The sequence below is a fragment of the Crinia signifera genome, chromosome 8, assembly GCF_055691185.1.
Source record: "Crinia signifera chromosome 8, ASM5569118v1, whole genome shotgun sequence".
Taxonomy (NCBI): domain Eukaryota; kingdom Metazoa; phylum Chordata; class Amphibia; order Anura; family Myobatrachidae; genus Crinia; species Crinia signifera.
In genome coordinates, this window is record NC_139224.1 from 117,367,437 (window position 1) to 117,385,650 (window position 18,214).

The 18,214-nt window shown below is 42.3% G+C and overlaps 1 protein-coding gene across 1 annotated transcript in view; it reads right to left on the reverse strand.

The window, feature by feature from the left end:
* The window catches only part of DPYD (dihydropyrimidine dehydrogenase), a 1,077,189-nt gene that overhangs the window by 363,985 nt on the left and 694,990 nt on the right, over positions 1 to 18,214 (reverse strand). Inside the window, exon 16 of the mRNA XM_083157059.1 lies at positions 6,312 to 6,395. Within this exon, the coding sequence (XP_083013185.1) occupies positions 6,312 to 6,395 (84 nt within the window). The remainder of the gene's footprint in view (positions 1 to 6,311; positions 6,396 to 18,214) is intronic.

The following is an 18,214-nucleotide window of genomic DNA, read 5'->3' on the forward strand; positions in this document are numbered from 1 at the left end:
GCACAGGCAATTCCGAGCCACAATGTGTGGATTAGGACACTTGTGTGTGCCAAAAAAGAGGGCGTGGTCTTGTCAAATGGGCGAGGCCTCACTAAAAAAGCCGGCTTTGCAAGCCACACCATTTTTTTTCACTATGGGGGCATGTTTAGCCCTGTGTAAGCTGCCCATGCCCCCAGATCCTCTGTTTCACTGAATAGATGCTGTCTTCACAGTAAAGGTGCCCATACACGTTACAATTATTGTATACAATATTTTATACAATATCGCATCTCATTGCATATCGGATTTGCGATGAGATCAGATGAGATGAAATCTAGTACAAAAAGTATGTGCTGCACATACTTTTTGTACTAGATCTCATCTCATCTGATCTTATCGCAAACCCGAGATGCGATGAGATGCGATATTGTATACAATATTGTATACAATAATTGTAACGTGTATGGGCACCTTAAGGCTAAGCACAGATTGTTTCCATTGTGACATCTTCGGGACCACAGTTACCTTCTACGTGTGCACGTTTATCCAGAGATCACCTTGTTCTATAGAACACAGAAATTTAATATTTGCTTTTCACATGCTTTCTCTGACATCAATAATAGATACTGCAGACAGCAACATCGGTTCCAAAATCCCCATTCAGATTTCTCACAACCTGCATTCTTTTATTGCCGGAATCAGTGTTACAGCATAAAGCCAGCGCCATCACTTTAGGAGTGCAGGGGCTGCAGACTGCACCCGGATGTCACCCTTGAAGGTGTGGCACCCAAATGGCCTCTCAGCAGTGACAGAAGCTGGTTGCTGCTGGGAAAAAAAGCACCCAGCTCCTGTCACAGTGTAGACACCGCCAGTGCAGACAGATGAGACTTCAGGGCAGTCCAGCATCTTTGTCCCCTGAGTGATACCAACAGGATCTACTCACAAACTCACATCCCCTTTCAGTGAGGCCACGCCCCATCAAGGAAAACTTATTTTTCCATGAGGTCCCATCCCCTTTTTGGCCACACAAGGGGTGCTCTAGTATCCGCACCCTATGTCACCAAACCCAATGACACCTCTATGTAAAACTATCACACTGCTCCCTGGTTCGGGTGCCCAGCAGCCATCCCCATGGCGTATATGTCACCAACAGAGAAGGATGCAGAGGATCCTATTCCATAAGATTTTATGTAATAGTAGCCCATGTACTATTACAGGATAACATCATTTGGAGATGCATTCTGGGCTCAATCTCTAGAATGCTTCACTTAGAGCTGTATTTCCTGGCAAAAATGGAGGGGCATACAAGAAAAAGTTCAAATTTCCCTAGCGCTTTCAGATAACTTACACTAAAATTAATAGGTAAGTGTCCTTTTAATTCGTGCAGGGACAGTCCTTGAATAATTAACAAGAATATATCTGCAACCAAAATCAACATCCTCCAATGTGTAATAGGAAGGAAGATATGTCCACAGTCAAATGTTTCTACAAAGAAAAAGAAATAGTGCAATACCGCTTTGCTAGAAAGGGATAACAATTTTTATTTATGCACTCACAATTTCAATGTATCATAAAAACATATAGTCACCAGCCGGTGATGTGGTGGGGAGGTTACACCCAGTCTTTCTCCAATGATCATAAAGGCTCCGGAACCTCTTCGGTCAAAGGGAGATCAGGGGCTACAAAGCAGAATTTCCTCCTCCTCCTTCCTCCTTCCTTTTGGGTGATTCTTCCAGAAGGTTTTTTTTCCTGTGGGGTCCAGTGTGTTTTTCCCCGTGGGGATCTCATGTCAATTTTAAAATCTTGTTTGGTGTGCCACGAGGTAAGAAGGTTGAATCACTGATCTAGACACTGCTTCTGTTTTAAGGCATCTAACTGTTGACCAAGTCATTGTGGATCTAGACTTTTCCGATCTTCTATACCATGGGTCTTCAAATTGTGGCCCTCCAAATGTTGTGAAACTACATGTTCCAACATGCATTGCCACATTTTTTCCTATAAGAGCATGCCAAAACTGTCAGCGCATGCTGGGACATGTAGTTCCACAACATCTGGAGGGCCGCAGTTTGAAGACCCATGTAATCTATACCATAACTGATTGAGACATGTCTGCAGTGGCGTAACGAAAACTTTTGCTCCCCCCCACCCCGGACAATTTTGCCGCTGCCCCCCGTTAAAAGACCCCCCTGGGGAGCTGGCAGGGGGGTCCGTGCGGCGCGGAGGTACCTGTATTCAGGGAGAGCCTGAAGGTCCCTGCGCCTGCGGCGCTGAGTATGATGTTGCCGGGGTCCCTGCAGTGAAGTGGAAATAACGCGCTTTCTCCGGCGGAGATAGCGCGTTATTTCCACTTCACTGCAGGGACCCCGGCGGCGGCAACATCATACTCAGCGCCGCAGGCGCAGGGACCTCCAGGCTCTCCCTGAATACAGGTACCTCCGCGCCGCACGGACCCCCCTGCCAGCTCCCCGCTGCACCCACAAGCAGTGGGGAGCTGGCGGAGAAAAAATAGCGCCCGCAGACCCCCGGCGCCTCCCCGCCACCGCGGGGGCTGCGGCCATATTGTTACGCCACTGCATGTCTGTATAGTAGTCTCACAAACTGGACCGTGGAGTTATGGATGTAACATGAAATGGACATGTTTGTCTTCTGCATGTAGCTTTAAAAGAAGCATTTTCATTTTTTTTCATTACTTTTATAAATGTTGCAATGCTACAGTACCACATTATGCCAGTGCGGCTATACATGCATTTTTCATAGGTTTTCTGTTAAGATGTGAAGAATCGTATGGGGAGAGCACTCAGCCAGATGGGTCTCCTTTTCAGTACAATGAAGAACACAAAATAAATATCTGCTTGTCTATGATTGGCATGGGACAAACCTATTTGGGTGATGATTAAATACAAACAAAACGCATTGCATGCTCGCATTATATCACAAGTCCCAGTGCAAATCAGGTGCAGGAGACTTTAGAATGTTATTTGTGCTGTGCACCACTTAGCACAAAATCACAATAAGCTCGAGCATTTCCTACAATATTTTGCTTCAGGGACCCAGAATCAACATTAAGATTGAATAAAAATGTAGCATTTAAATTCAGCTAATTCTGCCTCTGTGCTTTAAAAACTATTTGCTATAATATCACATTCAATCAAGAACAGGCCAATTTCACTCCAATAAAAATAAACACTTTTTTTTTGTTGTTGTTTTCCACTTTTTAAGGGATAAATATTTAAACAGATCTAGCTTAGAGAATTCTCTTTTACTATGGCTTTATACTACTTATATTCAAATTTAAGCTAATCAGGGAACGCTACATACATATATTCATTCTTATATACATGTTAAGATTTTCAATTAATTCAACATAATTGCAAATCTTCTCGGGTGTAACACAACTGGAGGCTGCAGAGGACAGTCATTTGCCGGGGCCGTAGTTAAATGTAGTTAAAAAACAACAACATTCATACAGAGACATAAACAATGTCAACAGTTACGGCATCATTGTTAGCATGTCAAATGGCAATGTGTCGACAATAACAGAATGCTGGCATCAGGGTTTAGCTGTGGACAGGGGGATTAGTATTAGGGATAGGTGTTCGAGCAGGATGGGGAACATTTGACCCTCCCGCTTTTATTTAACTATACATCCCAGCATGCCCTGCAACAGTTTTATCATGGCCAAATAGCAAAACTGTAGCAGTGCATGCTGGATAATGTAGTTCAACAACTGCTGGAGGGGGGCGAAAGGTTCCCCATCCCTGCCCTAATAAAATTAATGATTAGGTTTAGCGATAGGGGAGAAAAACTCAAAGTTTCACCATTTGTAGCAGCACAAAAGGTTGTTCACAGAATGCCAGGGGCATCAGATGCGTGATTTTGTTAAAAAGGCAATAAGAGGAGTATAAAGTCACAATTTCTGGAGGCATGGATATTCGTATTGAACATCTGGGGGTTATTCTGACCTGATCGCTCACAGTATGCATGCGCAAGGCTGTCCTGCAATAAAGCATATTTTTAAATCACTGCTACAGTAGTACATAAATTGATTGACAGGAAGTCGGCATTTGGGGGTGGTAACCAGACGTTTACTGGGAGTGCTAGAGAAATCACAGGTGGGCCCCAGAATTTTCAGGGTGAAGGTATGGGACATCAGCTCCAGTCCCAATCAGTTTCCATTGCAGCCGCCAAGTAAGGCTGTGTACACACGGGGGCGATTTTGTCTAATATCGTGGGCAATATGGTCGCTGAGGGATATATCGCTCAGTGATATATCCCCCTGTGTGTACGGGGCTTAAGTCCTGGGCTACTCACAGACTGCACACACTGGAAAAATCATTAGATGGAGACTAAATTGCAAATGGCTTTGCAGCTAATAACAGGGCTGCTAAATTTTTGCAAGCTTTTTCGCAGTCTAGCACAGGACGGGATTTCACTCTGGCTGGCGATCAGGTCTGAATAACCCCATCTGTTTTTTGCCTTTAAGACAATTTGAGACTTTAGCTGGAAACACACTATACAGTATGCTGCTCCTGTAAGAATGATATACAGTAGGCCATATACAATGAATGAGATCGTAAATAATATCATTCAGTGCCATCATCTGGCACCCGCTGAACATGCAGTGGTTGACGATATAGGCAGATTTGACTTCATGTTCAAATAAAGGGTTAATGATATCATGCATATACACTAGATCACAGGTTCTCAAAGTCAGTCCTCAGGACTCCACACAGTGCATGTTTTGCAGGTTTCCTCACTTTTCAAACGGTGTCCTCAGAAACAAATCTGCACCGCGGGAGAGCAGGGGGCCCAATCCGAGCCGGCACATAGGCCAACTCCTCTTTTTTATTGCCCCTGCCTTGTAATGTACTTTTGTAGTGTTAAAAAAAAGTCAGCTTGATGCGGCACAGTCGTGAAATCTGTGAAGCACCAAAAGGTTGGGCACAATGTGCTCACATCTGTATTTATTTGCTTTGTTGTATTTTCACTGTCAATGCCTTGAATGCTAACACTTGTGAATGCAGAGTGGGGCGCATTAAACCTTAAGGCTTGAAAGGCAGAAAGAGGTGGTGGGAAGGTTTGTTCTTTCATAGACAAAGAGATACACAAAAAACTTAATTAATGCTAAGCTTGCCAACTTTCACCATGAGAATACATGAGGGTAGAAAATACATAGCACATTTTATTTCACCATTACCATCTGTTTTATTAAATATTTCACTTATTAGAGGATCTGAAATTGTTTTAATTTATTTCAATAAATATATGAGAATGGAGATGAGTAAAACTGCATTACCACTAGCATAATGTGAAAGTCTGGATAACCTAGGCTACTGTATTTGGACCTATACTGAAAGCAATCCATGGTCTTCTAGAGATGGTGCAAAATGTTTATGTTCTGATAAGTGAACTATACCATAATCCTGCTCATTCTTCTACAACTAGTCTTAAAGTTATTCCTTCAGGTTGCTAAGTTGCTGGAAATGTTGAATTTATTTCTTCAGGTTGCTAGGTCACTGGAAAAGTTTGCCAACTTCAAATATAGATCAATATTATAAATTACATGTATTATTTCCATGATTCTCCAGGACTCACACTCATTTCATTAATTTCCATCTTTTATTGTCTCCAATGAGATTGTTCAAAATAGAATTTTTATATCTACCTATTATATAAAGAAATGGTTTTCCCAAACTATTGTATCCTGGTCTCCTTATCTATACACTTATTAGAAATTCCAGGTTCTTTCTTACCCATATGGAAAGTAACTTAAAGAGAAGGTAACGGGTTTATTTACCAAGAGTTACATTCTAATTCAGGCATAAACTCAATCAGAAGCTCCAGGTTTAGAACCCTAAGCTCATTAAATAAACCCCATACTCTTGATGGGTGCTGCATTGGTTGGGAAAAGGCACATTATTATTAATCTCAGTATTTTTTTTAAACAGTTTCTTATATAGCGCATATATATTCCACATCAGTCCCTGCCCCAGTGGAGCTTACAATCTATATTCCCTACCACATGTACACACACACACACACAGACATGCTAGGGTTAATTTGTTGGGAGCCAATTAGCCTACCAGTATATTTTTGGAATGTGGGAGGATACCGGTGTACCCGGAGGAAACCCGCGCAATTACGGAGAGAATATACAAACTCCGCACAGTAAGGGTCATGGTGGGAATCAAACCCATGACCTCAGTGCTGTGAGGCAGTAATGCTAACCATTACACCATCTATACAGTCCAATAGCAAAGGAACCACATGTTGGACATCACTGCTTTAGGGAAAGCCAACTCTGCTAAGATATAAAGTAAAAATATCCTCACCTGTCCACAGGCAAGACCCATACCCCTTTCCCCCATGCCATGGGGACAGGAAAGATTTAACTCGATGGCATCAGCACCGGAAGTCTGTAACGTGAAAACAGAGCACAATTAGATTTGCTAGAATAGATATATTACTATTAAGAAGATAAAATAATAGCACCAATGAATGAACAGGTGTTGTACCTTTAAAACATGACTGATGTGGAACATGACAGATATGTGTTGTGCTTATAAAATAAAAAAGGCTCTTTGTGGTTCTATAGCCCATATTTCAATATGGTTTGTTTTAGTACACATTTTCAATTTAAAAAGTTGTCGGTACTCTGAAAACAAGTACCTATACTTGTAGAGTATAGCCTGTATGACCAGGCTAGGATCTCCCTCTTTTATTAAGTACTGTAGCTGGATTGGATTAGTCTGTGGGGAGAAGTCCCAGGAATGAGTGTAAAAATATATTAGATATGATGATCTTAGAGCTACAGTACCTGTTTACAGAAAAAAAGTGTACTTCATATCATTGTGTCTTTTCACATAATAATTTTAGAACAACATTTCTTTAATAATAATAGCAGTTGTAGTTAAGCTTTTTTAGAATGCCCACGAAGGTAAGACTGCCACTGCCTGAGGCTCTCTATGATGACATCACTGAGAGGTTGGATTTTGGCTGTCTCCAGCATCAATTTTGTTTTATGCAAATGCAAACAGCTTACACGTAGCGCACAGTCTGCAGTATCTTGTACATTGTAAACCCGGGACCTTATTCTGGTCTGTTCTAAGCCAGCATTCGTTTGTACTGGGACCGATGTTTGGCATATGTGAGGCCGCATTTCTGCACATGTGCATATGCTGGGTGCTTGCGGCCACGGCGAACAGATTGTTCACCGCATGCACACACCCAAGCCTGCGGCCGGGGGGGCATGGGGCGTCAGCAGATTGTCGTGCCCATGGGAACACCCAGCATTTCATGGGCTTTCCCATATAAACTCTGGGCTTTCCCATGGTAATCAGACCGTGACATCGATGCCGGGGGCAGGCTGTTGACATCACCGGATGTCAGCTGCCCGTCCACTTCCTCCCGAGGGTGCGCGCAAATCTAAATGACCTGAGAGTCATTTAGATATAAGTGCATGCTCCACATCATTCAATGGTCGTCAGCTATCCAATGATGTGGGTTCACCCATAGGCTGCGAATTAATGTTTTTTGTTAAACATCCATTTCCAGGCCCCACGTGCGAACACACACTGTGAGGGGCGGGGGTGGGTTCTGGTTGACTTGCAAGGGTGCCAATTTGCATCCAAGCAAATCAACCAGAATAACCCCTCCATCATTTAGTAGTGGGGGCATTCTGCAGGATCCTCTTCAGGGCTGACTTATCAGAGTTTCAATCTGCAATGCGATAATTGATTACATTGCATGCATGGATGTATCTATTAGAGCTTTCAGAAATAGAGCTTGAGATGCCACTCTGTATAATTATCAGGGTATTTTTCATAAAAAAATACTCTGATCATGTGCTGCCCCCTCACGTACAGTGACCCCTTTTAAAATTATTTTAGTTTAGTTTTAGTTATAAATGTAATTGTTTGGTCTTTCACAATGGACCATCTTCTCAAGTGAGTGGGCACTCACTTGATCTGGACTTCACACATCAGTGGTATATTCCCGAGTATTCCCCAGTTCTGTTAGACCAGTGGTAGCCAACTCCAGTCCTCGAGAGCTACCAACAGTGCACATTTTCCAGACCACTAAGCTGCAGCAGAGGTGCACTCATTACTCACTGACACATTTTAACAGACCCACAGGTGGAGCTAATTATTTCACTTGTGATTCTGTAAGGAGACCTGGAAATTAGGGATGTGCACTGGCCACTTTTCGGGTTTTGGGTTTTGGGTTCTGATTACCTTGAGGTTTTGGGTTCTAATGGGTTTTGCCAAAACACCTCCTAAGTGTTTTGTGTTTGGATTTCTTGGGTTTGGGTTCTGATTTTTTGTTAAAAAAGCATAAAAACTGCTAAAATCGCTACTACGCTATATTAACCTCAATAACATTAATTTCCACTCAGTGGTGTAAGTTCGTCCCAGTTGCCCGGAGGCAAGATGAATATTGGTGCCCCCCACCCCCACACACACACACAAACATTAATCAAAATATATATAGTCTGTTATGAAATATACATTATATACGAGAGAGAGAGAGAGAGAGAGAGAGAGAGAGAGAGACATATATATTTCAGAACTCAGCCACAGAAGCGATTTTGATGGCTTTCAATTAATGGATTTAAAATGGTAGAGGTGAAGAGGTGCCCCCTTGAGAGCAGGAGCCCGGCAGCAGATGACTCCATTGCCTCCCAGAGTTCTGCCTCTGTTTCCACTCATTTCAAGTCTATTCTGAACACCTCACAATGGCCCTTATTCTGCTTGGTGCGGCCGGAGCCGCATATGCGGCTCCGACCGTGCAGGCGAATCCCCGCCTTCCATACGGATCGCCACGGCCGTCCGTACGCGGACATGTGGCGGTCCGCATGAAAATGGCGGGGGATACGCCTCCACCGTCTTGGAGCAGCCCCCTGCATTCGATGGTCGCCGACCATCGAAGGCAGGGCCGCACGCTCCACCAGCTCCCGCACCCATAGACCTCACGGACACTTGTCCGTGTGAAAGCATGTATGGGGGCGGGCAGCTGACATCCGGCGATGTCAGATGCCCGCCCCCAACACATGCGTCACAGCCTCATTACCATGCGTACGCCCCGCGTTTGCATGGGAACGCCCATGAAACGCGGGGCGTATGCATAGGGAAATGAGGCTAAGTAGCCCCTCATGCCCCTATCCACCCCCTTTGCGGCGGTTAAAAAAAATGTGCGGCGATTTCGCCTGCACATGCGCAGAGTGCCCTCTGCACATGCGCAGAGCGAAAACATCGGCGGAACGGCCGCAAGCGGCCGTTACCGCTTAGATCAGAATAAGGGCCAATATTTGGACAAAAAAAGAAAATAATGACAGCGCCTGGACTGCTGCAGCTTACCAAATACACCTAAAGATTCCTAAACCTTTAACCATACAACAAATACAAAAAATGGTGTTGGTTGTGGCGCTGCAGTCCCCTTTAAACGGGATACTAGGGTGCTATCACCAATGGGAAATATATCCTCAATTCTTCCGTCCAGTCGACTGAAAGAAATATCAGACTGACCTGGGAGAATTTCCCTATGTGCATGTAAAGGTTTCTTTACACTTCTCTCGACCTCTGCATACACAATGGATAGCCAGACAAGATCTCACAAACAGGAACCCCTTAAAATGTGCACTCACCAGGATTAAGTGCCCTATGTGCACTGAAAGGTTTCTTTGTAATCCGACCCTTCTCCTCACAGGACCCAGGAGAACAGCTGACTTCCAAACGTTAGTAATAAAATCCAAATTTATTTTCCAAAAACGATACAGCAGATAAAAAACAGATAAAAAGTGTGGGAAGGGAATCCCGAGGTAAGTGGTGGTCTGGATACCTTCCAATCCGGCCACCCAGTTGCTGAAGATAAAAAACAGCACCTACCACAAAACCCTGGGGTATTCGCTTTCTCCTCCAACCACCAACGTGTTTCGGGCTGTTTTGAATAAGCCCTTTTTGCCTTTTAAGCCCTATTCTGAACACCTCACAATATTGTTTTTAGGGCAAAAGTTTGCACCAAGGTAGCTGGTACACAAGAGTGCGGCACAAACACATGGCTCATGTAAGAGTTGCACTGCAGCGGTAGATACGGCAGTACTAGGCACCAGATGGTAGATACGGCAGTACTATGCACCAGACAGGTAGATAAGACAGTACTCGGCACAAGACAGGTAGATACATCAGCAATACTAGTATTGTGCGCCAGCAAAATTTATAATAATTAATTTTATTATTAGGTACTGCTTGGCAGTGGCACACGTCAGTGCACTAGCAGCATGGAATTATTTTTTACAGTCCCACACAGCACAAGTATTATTTTTTTATTAAATTAGATATAGCAGCCTAGTATGTAGTTGTACTACTAGGTAGGTACACTTAGGCAGTAACACTGCCAGTGGCAACAGTGGACTGAGTAAATAATACTGGCAACCTCTATTCACAGAATTCAGTGAAGGCAGCACCAGTGGGCTATATATAATTCAATTAATTAAGTATTAATAATATAGCAGCCTAGTAGGTAGAGAAAATAAACTACTAGGTAGGTAGGCAGGCAGTAGCACTGCCAGTGGTCACCACAAAAGGTAGTTATATTACACACCACCAGTAGCTTTATGCAGTGCACCAGCAGAATTTATAATAATTAATTCTATTATTAGGTACTGCTTGGCAGTGGCACTCAGTAGCACACGTCAGTGCACCAGCAGCATGGAATTATTTTTTACAGTCCCACACAGCACAAGTATTATTTTTTTATTAAATTAGATATAGCAGCCTAGTATGTACTAGGTAGGTACACTAGGTAGGCAGTAGCACTGCCAGTGGCAACAGTGGACTGAGTAACTAAATAATACTGGCAGATTCAGTGCAGGCAGCACCAGTGGACTATATATAATATAATTAATTATTCATATAATATATATTACAGCACAGTACCAGAGGTAGGCCCCAGCACAGAGGAGACAGTAGTACTACAGGTACACAGTTAGACTGTCCTCCTTGCTAGGGAGAACCCACCCTAAGCAGAGAGGAGAACAGAGTAAACAGCAGCACTGAGGGAGACAGCCCCAGCTAATAAAATAATTACAGCACAGCACACCAGAGGTAGACCACACAGAGGAGACAGTAGTACTACAAGTACACAGTTAGACTACACAGCAGCACTGAGAGACAGCCCCAGCGAATACAAAATATTGCGTTCAAGGTCAAGCTCAAGTTTAAGCCCCAGCAGCATGACCAACACACCCTCTCCCAACCCACTACTAGACTGGAGTGAAGATGGCGGGCGCAGCAGCCGCTATTTAAAGCCTCGCGAAATCCGGCGCCGGGAGATGACGTTCTGACCACGCGGACGGACCCGAGTCAGGCAGGAATCTCCGAGTGCTGCACGGAACCGGGCTCGGAATGATGACATCCGTGGGGGCTCAGATCTCTTGAATCCGAGTCTGCACATCTCTACTGGAAATCCTGAACTGTTGGTAGCTCAAGGACTGGAGTTGGCTACCCCTGTCTTAGACATTCACCTTCTCTCTTTTTAACTTATTCATCTATTCTTCCCAATCTGCCTATTAAGGCTACTATCAATAAGAGGAACACTGAGGCTATTGACACTGCATCCTTATACTCCCTACTTGCTTCACTTCTCTCCAGCCCTGAACTAGTTCCTTATGCAAAGCTTACTTTGCTTCTGCTTCAGTGATCACTATTCACCCTTTTATAATTATTATTATTTTATTTATAAGGCGCCACAAGTGTTTTGCAGCGCCATACAAATCTGCACCTCAACCTCGGCAATCAAAATGTACCAGATACCTGTAAATGTGTTCATGCACCACTGAACGACAGTGAAGGAAATCACACTGTAAGGCAGTATTCCTCCTATTTATGCTCTCATCCTACACTGCTGCCTTTTCCCTCTCTAAACAGTCATATTTCAAAAACCTCATCTCCACCCATTTCTTAAACTCTTAACTTATCTTCTCCCCTTCTAATTCCCCCATCTCCTTCCCTTCTCTCTCTGCCTTCAACTTTGCCACCTACTTTACATCTAAATTTGACTTCATACATCAGGACATCACATTCCTTCCCATGATACTACTCCCAATCCTTCTTTCCAACTCAGACATCCTTTTCCCCTACTGTATATACATATGGTCCAAATCCTGATTTCCTATTCTCTTACACCTGCTCCTCTGCCTATTTCACTCTGCCTTTCCCCATCTTGCCAAACTCCTCAATCTCTTCTCAAATCATTGTCCCATTTGCATTCAAACATGCCCTCATCTTCAACACTCTACCATCCCATCTCTTTGCTCCACTTTGCCTTCAAACACATTAAAAGCATTGTCTACAACTGCCTTTCTTTCTTTACAATCCTTGACTAACCCTTTTCAGTTAAGGTGGCCATACATCAGAAAGATATTGTACCCATATAACTTTACTTTTCATAATTTCATTATCTATTGACAGCACAGCCATCTCCTCTATCCTTAAATGCACGGTTGTGGACTTATCCTAGACTCCTCCTTAGTATACTGTATATTACTGCATAATGCAGCAATATATAATATAAGACCGGTCAGACCAGGAGTGGGTTAATGCATTGCTTGCATTGCCAATAGAGTGCACCTGCAGATGCATGCAGTGGTGGCAGTGGTACTCATAGTATGGACAGTGGTGGGGACAGAGAGGAGTGTAGTGTCACCACCACTATTACATGTGGCTTTGGTTTATGCCTTGGGTATTTATTGTTCATTCTAGCACCCGCCATATTTGAAAATCCATGCAGTTCCTCTTCCCTGCCTGGGGTGTCACTGTCTGCTGTGGTGTTTCTTGCACAGGTCTGGTTTGCATATCAGTGCTCATATACAGACCACACTGTGCTAGAAGCACTACAGCAGATAGCGACACCCCAGGCAGGGAAGAGGAAATGCATGTATTTTCAAATATGGCAGGTGCTAGAATGAACACTAGATATTGTTTCTCTCCAAAGGGACCTAGGGACATGTGTTTTCTTTCTAGAGGACAGAGGAAGAAGAATGAACTGTATGGCAATCTTGCACAGGATGCATATTGGGTCAGAGGTTGCACATGTGGCAGCAGCACACCACTATTACTATGTCGTACCTCCAAACATGACCTCATTCTAGGAAGGAAACAATGCCAGGCTCCCGGACTTTCCACTAAATGTATGATTTCTGCCACCTTTGTTGAACTACAGTATTTAATCAATAAGAAAGATGTTTCCCAACAGGTGTTTGCAATCATAAATGAAAAGGGATTCCAGAAACAGAGCATTTTGTCCCTCCTGGAATGGCTCATGTTGGGAGCATTGCTATGGGGGCACGGAACCTATGAGGAGACATTGCAAAGTGCAATTAACAAATATAGCCAGGGCTTCCGGTTCCGGTCTCATGGTGTGAGGACACAGATCCCAGAGCTCCGCAGACTGCCACCAAACCACACCTTTTATCGGCTGAACCCAGGCTCCATGCTGCTGCTGCGATGGACCGCTTTATGATGCTCGTGGTGCCTTAGTGGTGATTTCTACAAAATACTTATCCCCCAATTGGGACCAATACTAGTCTCAGTACTTAATTCCCTTATGGATAATAATCTTTCCCCCGCTACACTTTAACACAGCTATATTAAAAGTCCTACCCAAACCAGGGCGTGATCTCTCCTTGCCAGGATCATATAGACCTATTTCGCTCCTTAACCTGGACTATAAATTACTGACAAAAATTATGGCTGAAGGACTAAAACCCCTACTACCACATATTATCCACCCAGATCAAATTGGATTCATCACAGGCAGACACTCAGAAATTAATAGAAACATAGAAACATAGAATTTGACGGCAGATAAAAACCACTTGGCCCATCTAGTCTGCGCCTTTTTTTAAACATGTTACCTCAAACAATATTTGATCCTTATTTTTTTGTAAGGATATCAATATGCTTATCCCAAGCATGTTTAAATTGTACTACTGTATTTGCGTCTACCACCTCTGTTGGGAGGCTATTCCACTTATCTACTACTCTTTCTGTGAAAAAATTCTTCCTCGCATTTCCCCTGAATCTTCCTCCCTCTATTTTCAGTGCATGTCCTCGTGTTCTGTTGCTCCTCTTCCTGTGAAGAATGTCTCCCACCTGTACCTTGTTAAAGCCCTTGATATATTTGAAAGTTTCTATCATGACCCCCCTTTCCCTTCTCTGCTCTAAAGTATACATATTAAGATCTTTTAGTCTTTCCTGGTACGTTTTGTGATGTAGGCCATGCACCATTTTAGTTGCTCTTCTTTGTACAGTCTCTAATGTATTTATATCCTTCTGGAGATATGGCCTCCAGAACTGAACACAATACTCTAGGTGAGGTCGTACCAATGACCTATACAGTGGCATTATTACTTCTTTCTTTCTACTGCTGATACCTCTCCCTATGCAACCAAGCATCTGACTTGCCTTCTTCATTGCTTTGTTACATTGCCTACCTGCTTTTAAGTCCCCTGAAATAGTGACACCTAGATCCCTCTCTTCCTCAGTAGTTTCCATTATAGTGCCATTTATACTATATTGAGTCTTTGGATTTCTGAGACCCAAGTGCATGATTTTGCATTTTTTGGCATTAAACTGTAGTTGCCATTCTCTTGACCATTTCTCTAATCTGCCTAGATCCTCAATCATTTGCTTTACCCCTCCTGGTGTGTCTACCCTGTTGCATACCTTTGTGTCATCTGCAAAAAGGCACATTTTACCCTCAATGTCAGACATATTCTCACTGCGGTCCATGCCTCAACTTCAGGTCCCCCTTTTCCTCGTCCAATTGATTCTTTCCTTGGATGCGGAAAGGCTTTTGAACTAATTGAGTGGTCTCACCTCTTTCACACCCTCCAAAAATTTGGTTTCCCTGATAAATGTATCCAGATCCTTACAGGTATATATCACGCCCCGCAAACACAAAAAGCAAGTAATGGTACCATATCCAATCCCTTTGAGATTAAAAAGGGACACATAATGGCTGCCCCCTTTCCTCCCTATTATTCGCTATTGCCCCAGAACCATTAGCTATTGCAATACAAAACTCAGATATATTCAAGGGAATAAGGGTTGGAAGTAAGGAACTACGACTATCGCTATTCACTGATGATATACTGCTTTTTTATCTCAGACACTCCTACTACTATCCCAGAAATACTATGCATTATATTCTAGTTTGGAGCTAGGGCCGGTCACCGAATCAAAATCAGAGATACTTTACTTCCCTACCACAGATACCGACACTAAAACATACATGTCATATCTCCCATTTTCTACAACACAAGGGACATCAAATATCTAGGAGTCAGGGTTACCGCAGACTTTAAGGACCTTTATGCAAACAACTATACACCAGTTATTACAAAGATATCTACTCTATTGGAGGGCTGGAAACTGCTTCCACTGTCATTTCTTGGTAAAGTAGCAGTAATACAAAGCATTATTTTTCCCAAACTCTTTTATTTGATGCAAAAATTACCCCTCCGTTTAACCAAATTAGATACCAAAAAGCAGAATAAGATGGAGATCAGTAAATAAGACATTGGGCAAGAACTTCCTAACCTCAAAACTCATACCTATATGGGGCAACCCAGCATTTCCACCTTCTCTTACCAATTCTAACTTTCACCTCTGGCACATCAAAGGTATTAGCTGCTCCTTGAAAGTATTTGATCCAGGTGGCACAATGTTGCCATTTAGCAAACTAAGGATGAGTATGGACTACAAGTTAACCAATTATTTATGTACCTACAGTGCAACTCTGTCATTATTTGTATCCACTTATGACTATACTGCAAGACCGACTGCAAAGCCACCTCTGCTGAACCCAATTCATGGAATACGAAACTCATGCGAGAGGCAGCAATACCATGTCAAATCCCTATATACTCTCTTAACTGATGCAAAAGCAGAATCTAGATGGGAAAATCTCTTTAGCAAATGGAAGACACACTTTCAATTACTATATCACCAGCTAGATATACACATTTTTCAGATACCAACTCAGGACAATGTCCCAAATGCCACATTGCCTCTGCCTCATACTTACACTGTTTTTGGTCCTGTGCTACATTAAACGCTTTTGGAACAAGTTAACTAATTATATCAATCGTATATTCCATATACATGTATCCTTTGGTTTTACAGCTTGTTTATTGGTGAACTTCTCTACAAGTACCTATTCTAACAGTTTTAATCACGGTTGCCAAGAAAATTATCCTTACTCACTGGCTGTCTTGGTCTTCCACAAACATTATTGAAGTACACAGCAAAATTATACAGTTACTATACTATGATAGAAAAACAGCTTCCTTTCACCCAGAATCTGGTCTTATTTCCTTCTATAAAAAATGGGGAATGTATATCGGTAGCCTTGAACCTGACATTCAAGCACATACCGTTTCTTTAAGATTGTCTATCACACTGAATGGTCCCTTATGAAATAGTTGCTACCTGGGGCGTTGATCGTTCCAGCTAGCGACTAACAGATCTAGGAATGGAAATGTAATGTATGACTAGATATTTAGGCCTAACTGGTTACTCCACCTCACCCCACTCCCCTCTTTTTCCTCTCCCCCCTTCATACCTCTATGTGTCAATCTATGTGTGCATATGCTTCTATGTATATGTATTATTTTATATTTTCTAAATTTGTCTACACTACAAGCTGTTGTATAGTTGTATGAGGATTTCTGCAAGGATACTTTTGTAAGATACTATTACTCCAGCCAAATTATTAGAATACATTGATACTTTGTACGGAAAAACACCACTGCAAGCTATTTACTCATATACCGATGTATTTTATGTACCGCTGAACTTATTTATAATTTATTGTTATTGCTCATCACTTTCTAGAGCTATTCATGTTGGAAGCATATTTGTCATTATACGATGATAAAACCCAATAAAAAGATAAAAAAAAAATAAAACATAGCCAAAATAATGTACCAGAATGCAATATGTAACCTAAAAAGTGAGCATATGACATTTATTGCTAGTCCTGTATAGGTTTTATTTATTTGCATCATCATTATTAGGTATTCAGTCGATTAAGAAATAATGACATGCTTGGTCATTCTGTACAGGATGTTTTTGCAAAAAAGAGAATGATTTATCCTGTGTTGATCTCAATTACCTAGTAACTAATAGAAGTCTTCAAAGAATAACATGTGCACACAGCTGATACTTCATGCAGAATGCAGGCAGGACCGCATAGAGGGAAGATTAGTACCACATGGGGGGAGGATTACCTCTCGCTGTGCCTTTGTCTTTCACATAATGCAAACAGCACAGGAACAAATAACTACATGAAGGTTATAGCCTGCAAAAAACACTCATCAAAAATAGTGCTGTCAAGGATCTCCAGGTTTTGTCTCATGTAAATGAGGTTGGTGGTTTATTTGCATCTATTATATACCAGCAACTCTACTGTCTACTGTACAGAATGAGAAGTCATGGTGATGTATTATCCTTGTTTTCAGAAATAAAATAGAATTTCTTTAATAAAATTAAAGAAATTACCAAAATAGTGATATAAACAACAAATTAAACATGGAGTTCTAAAACTCCATGTTTAATTTGTTGTTTATATCACTATTTTGGTGATTTCTTTAATTTTATGTTAACACTTTATTAAATCACTTAAGTATAGAAAAGGTCAATATTACAACTCAGGAGCATTTTTAATATTGAGCGATATAATTGTTATCACTTGTTACTAATCTTAAGTCCTGTACACATTATGTGATCCCTGCCACCACCGATATCGGCAGCAGCATGGTCCAGCATCATTAAGTGCACATATACTTGCCAATGCCGGCCAGTGGGAGCAACAGCTGCAGCATGACCCCCCCCCCCCCCAATAACAAGGTCCTCCCTCGTCTGAACGGAACAGGCAAGGGAAGCGTTTGTAAATGATGCATGAGAGTGCGCATCGTTAATGATATTGAGTGTACACACTGGACGGAAAAGTAAAAGATATCGCTGAAAAGGGCCCTTCATAGCAATATCTTTTAATTTTTATCTTTTAATCATAAAGTGTATGGGGCTTTAGATGTTGTCTTAATTATTCAGCTCCTAACCATCACATTTTAAAAAGTACAGTAAAAGCCCCAATACACTAGTCCAACTTGTCCTAAGGACAAATCAGACCGATTTCTCCTGAGCACTCCCCGGCAGCTCCCTGTGGGGGCTCA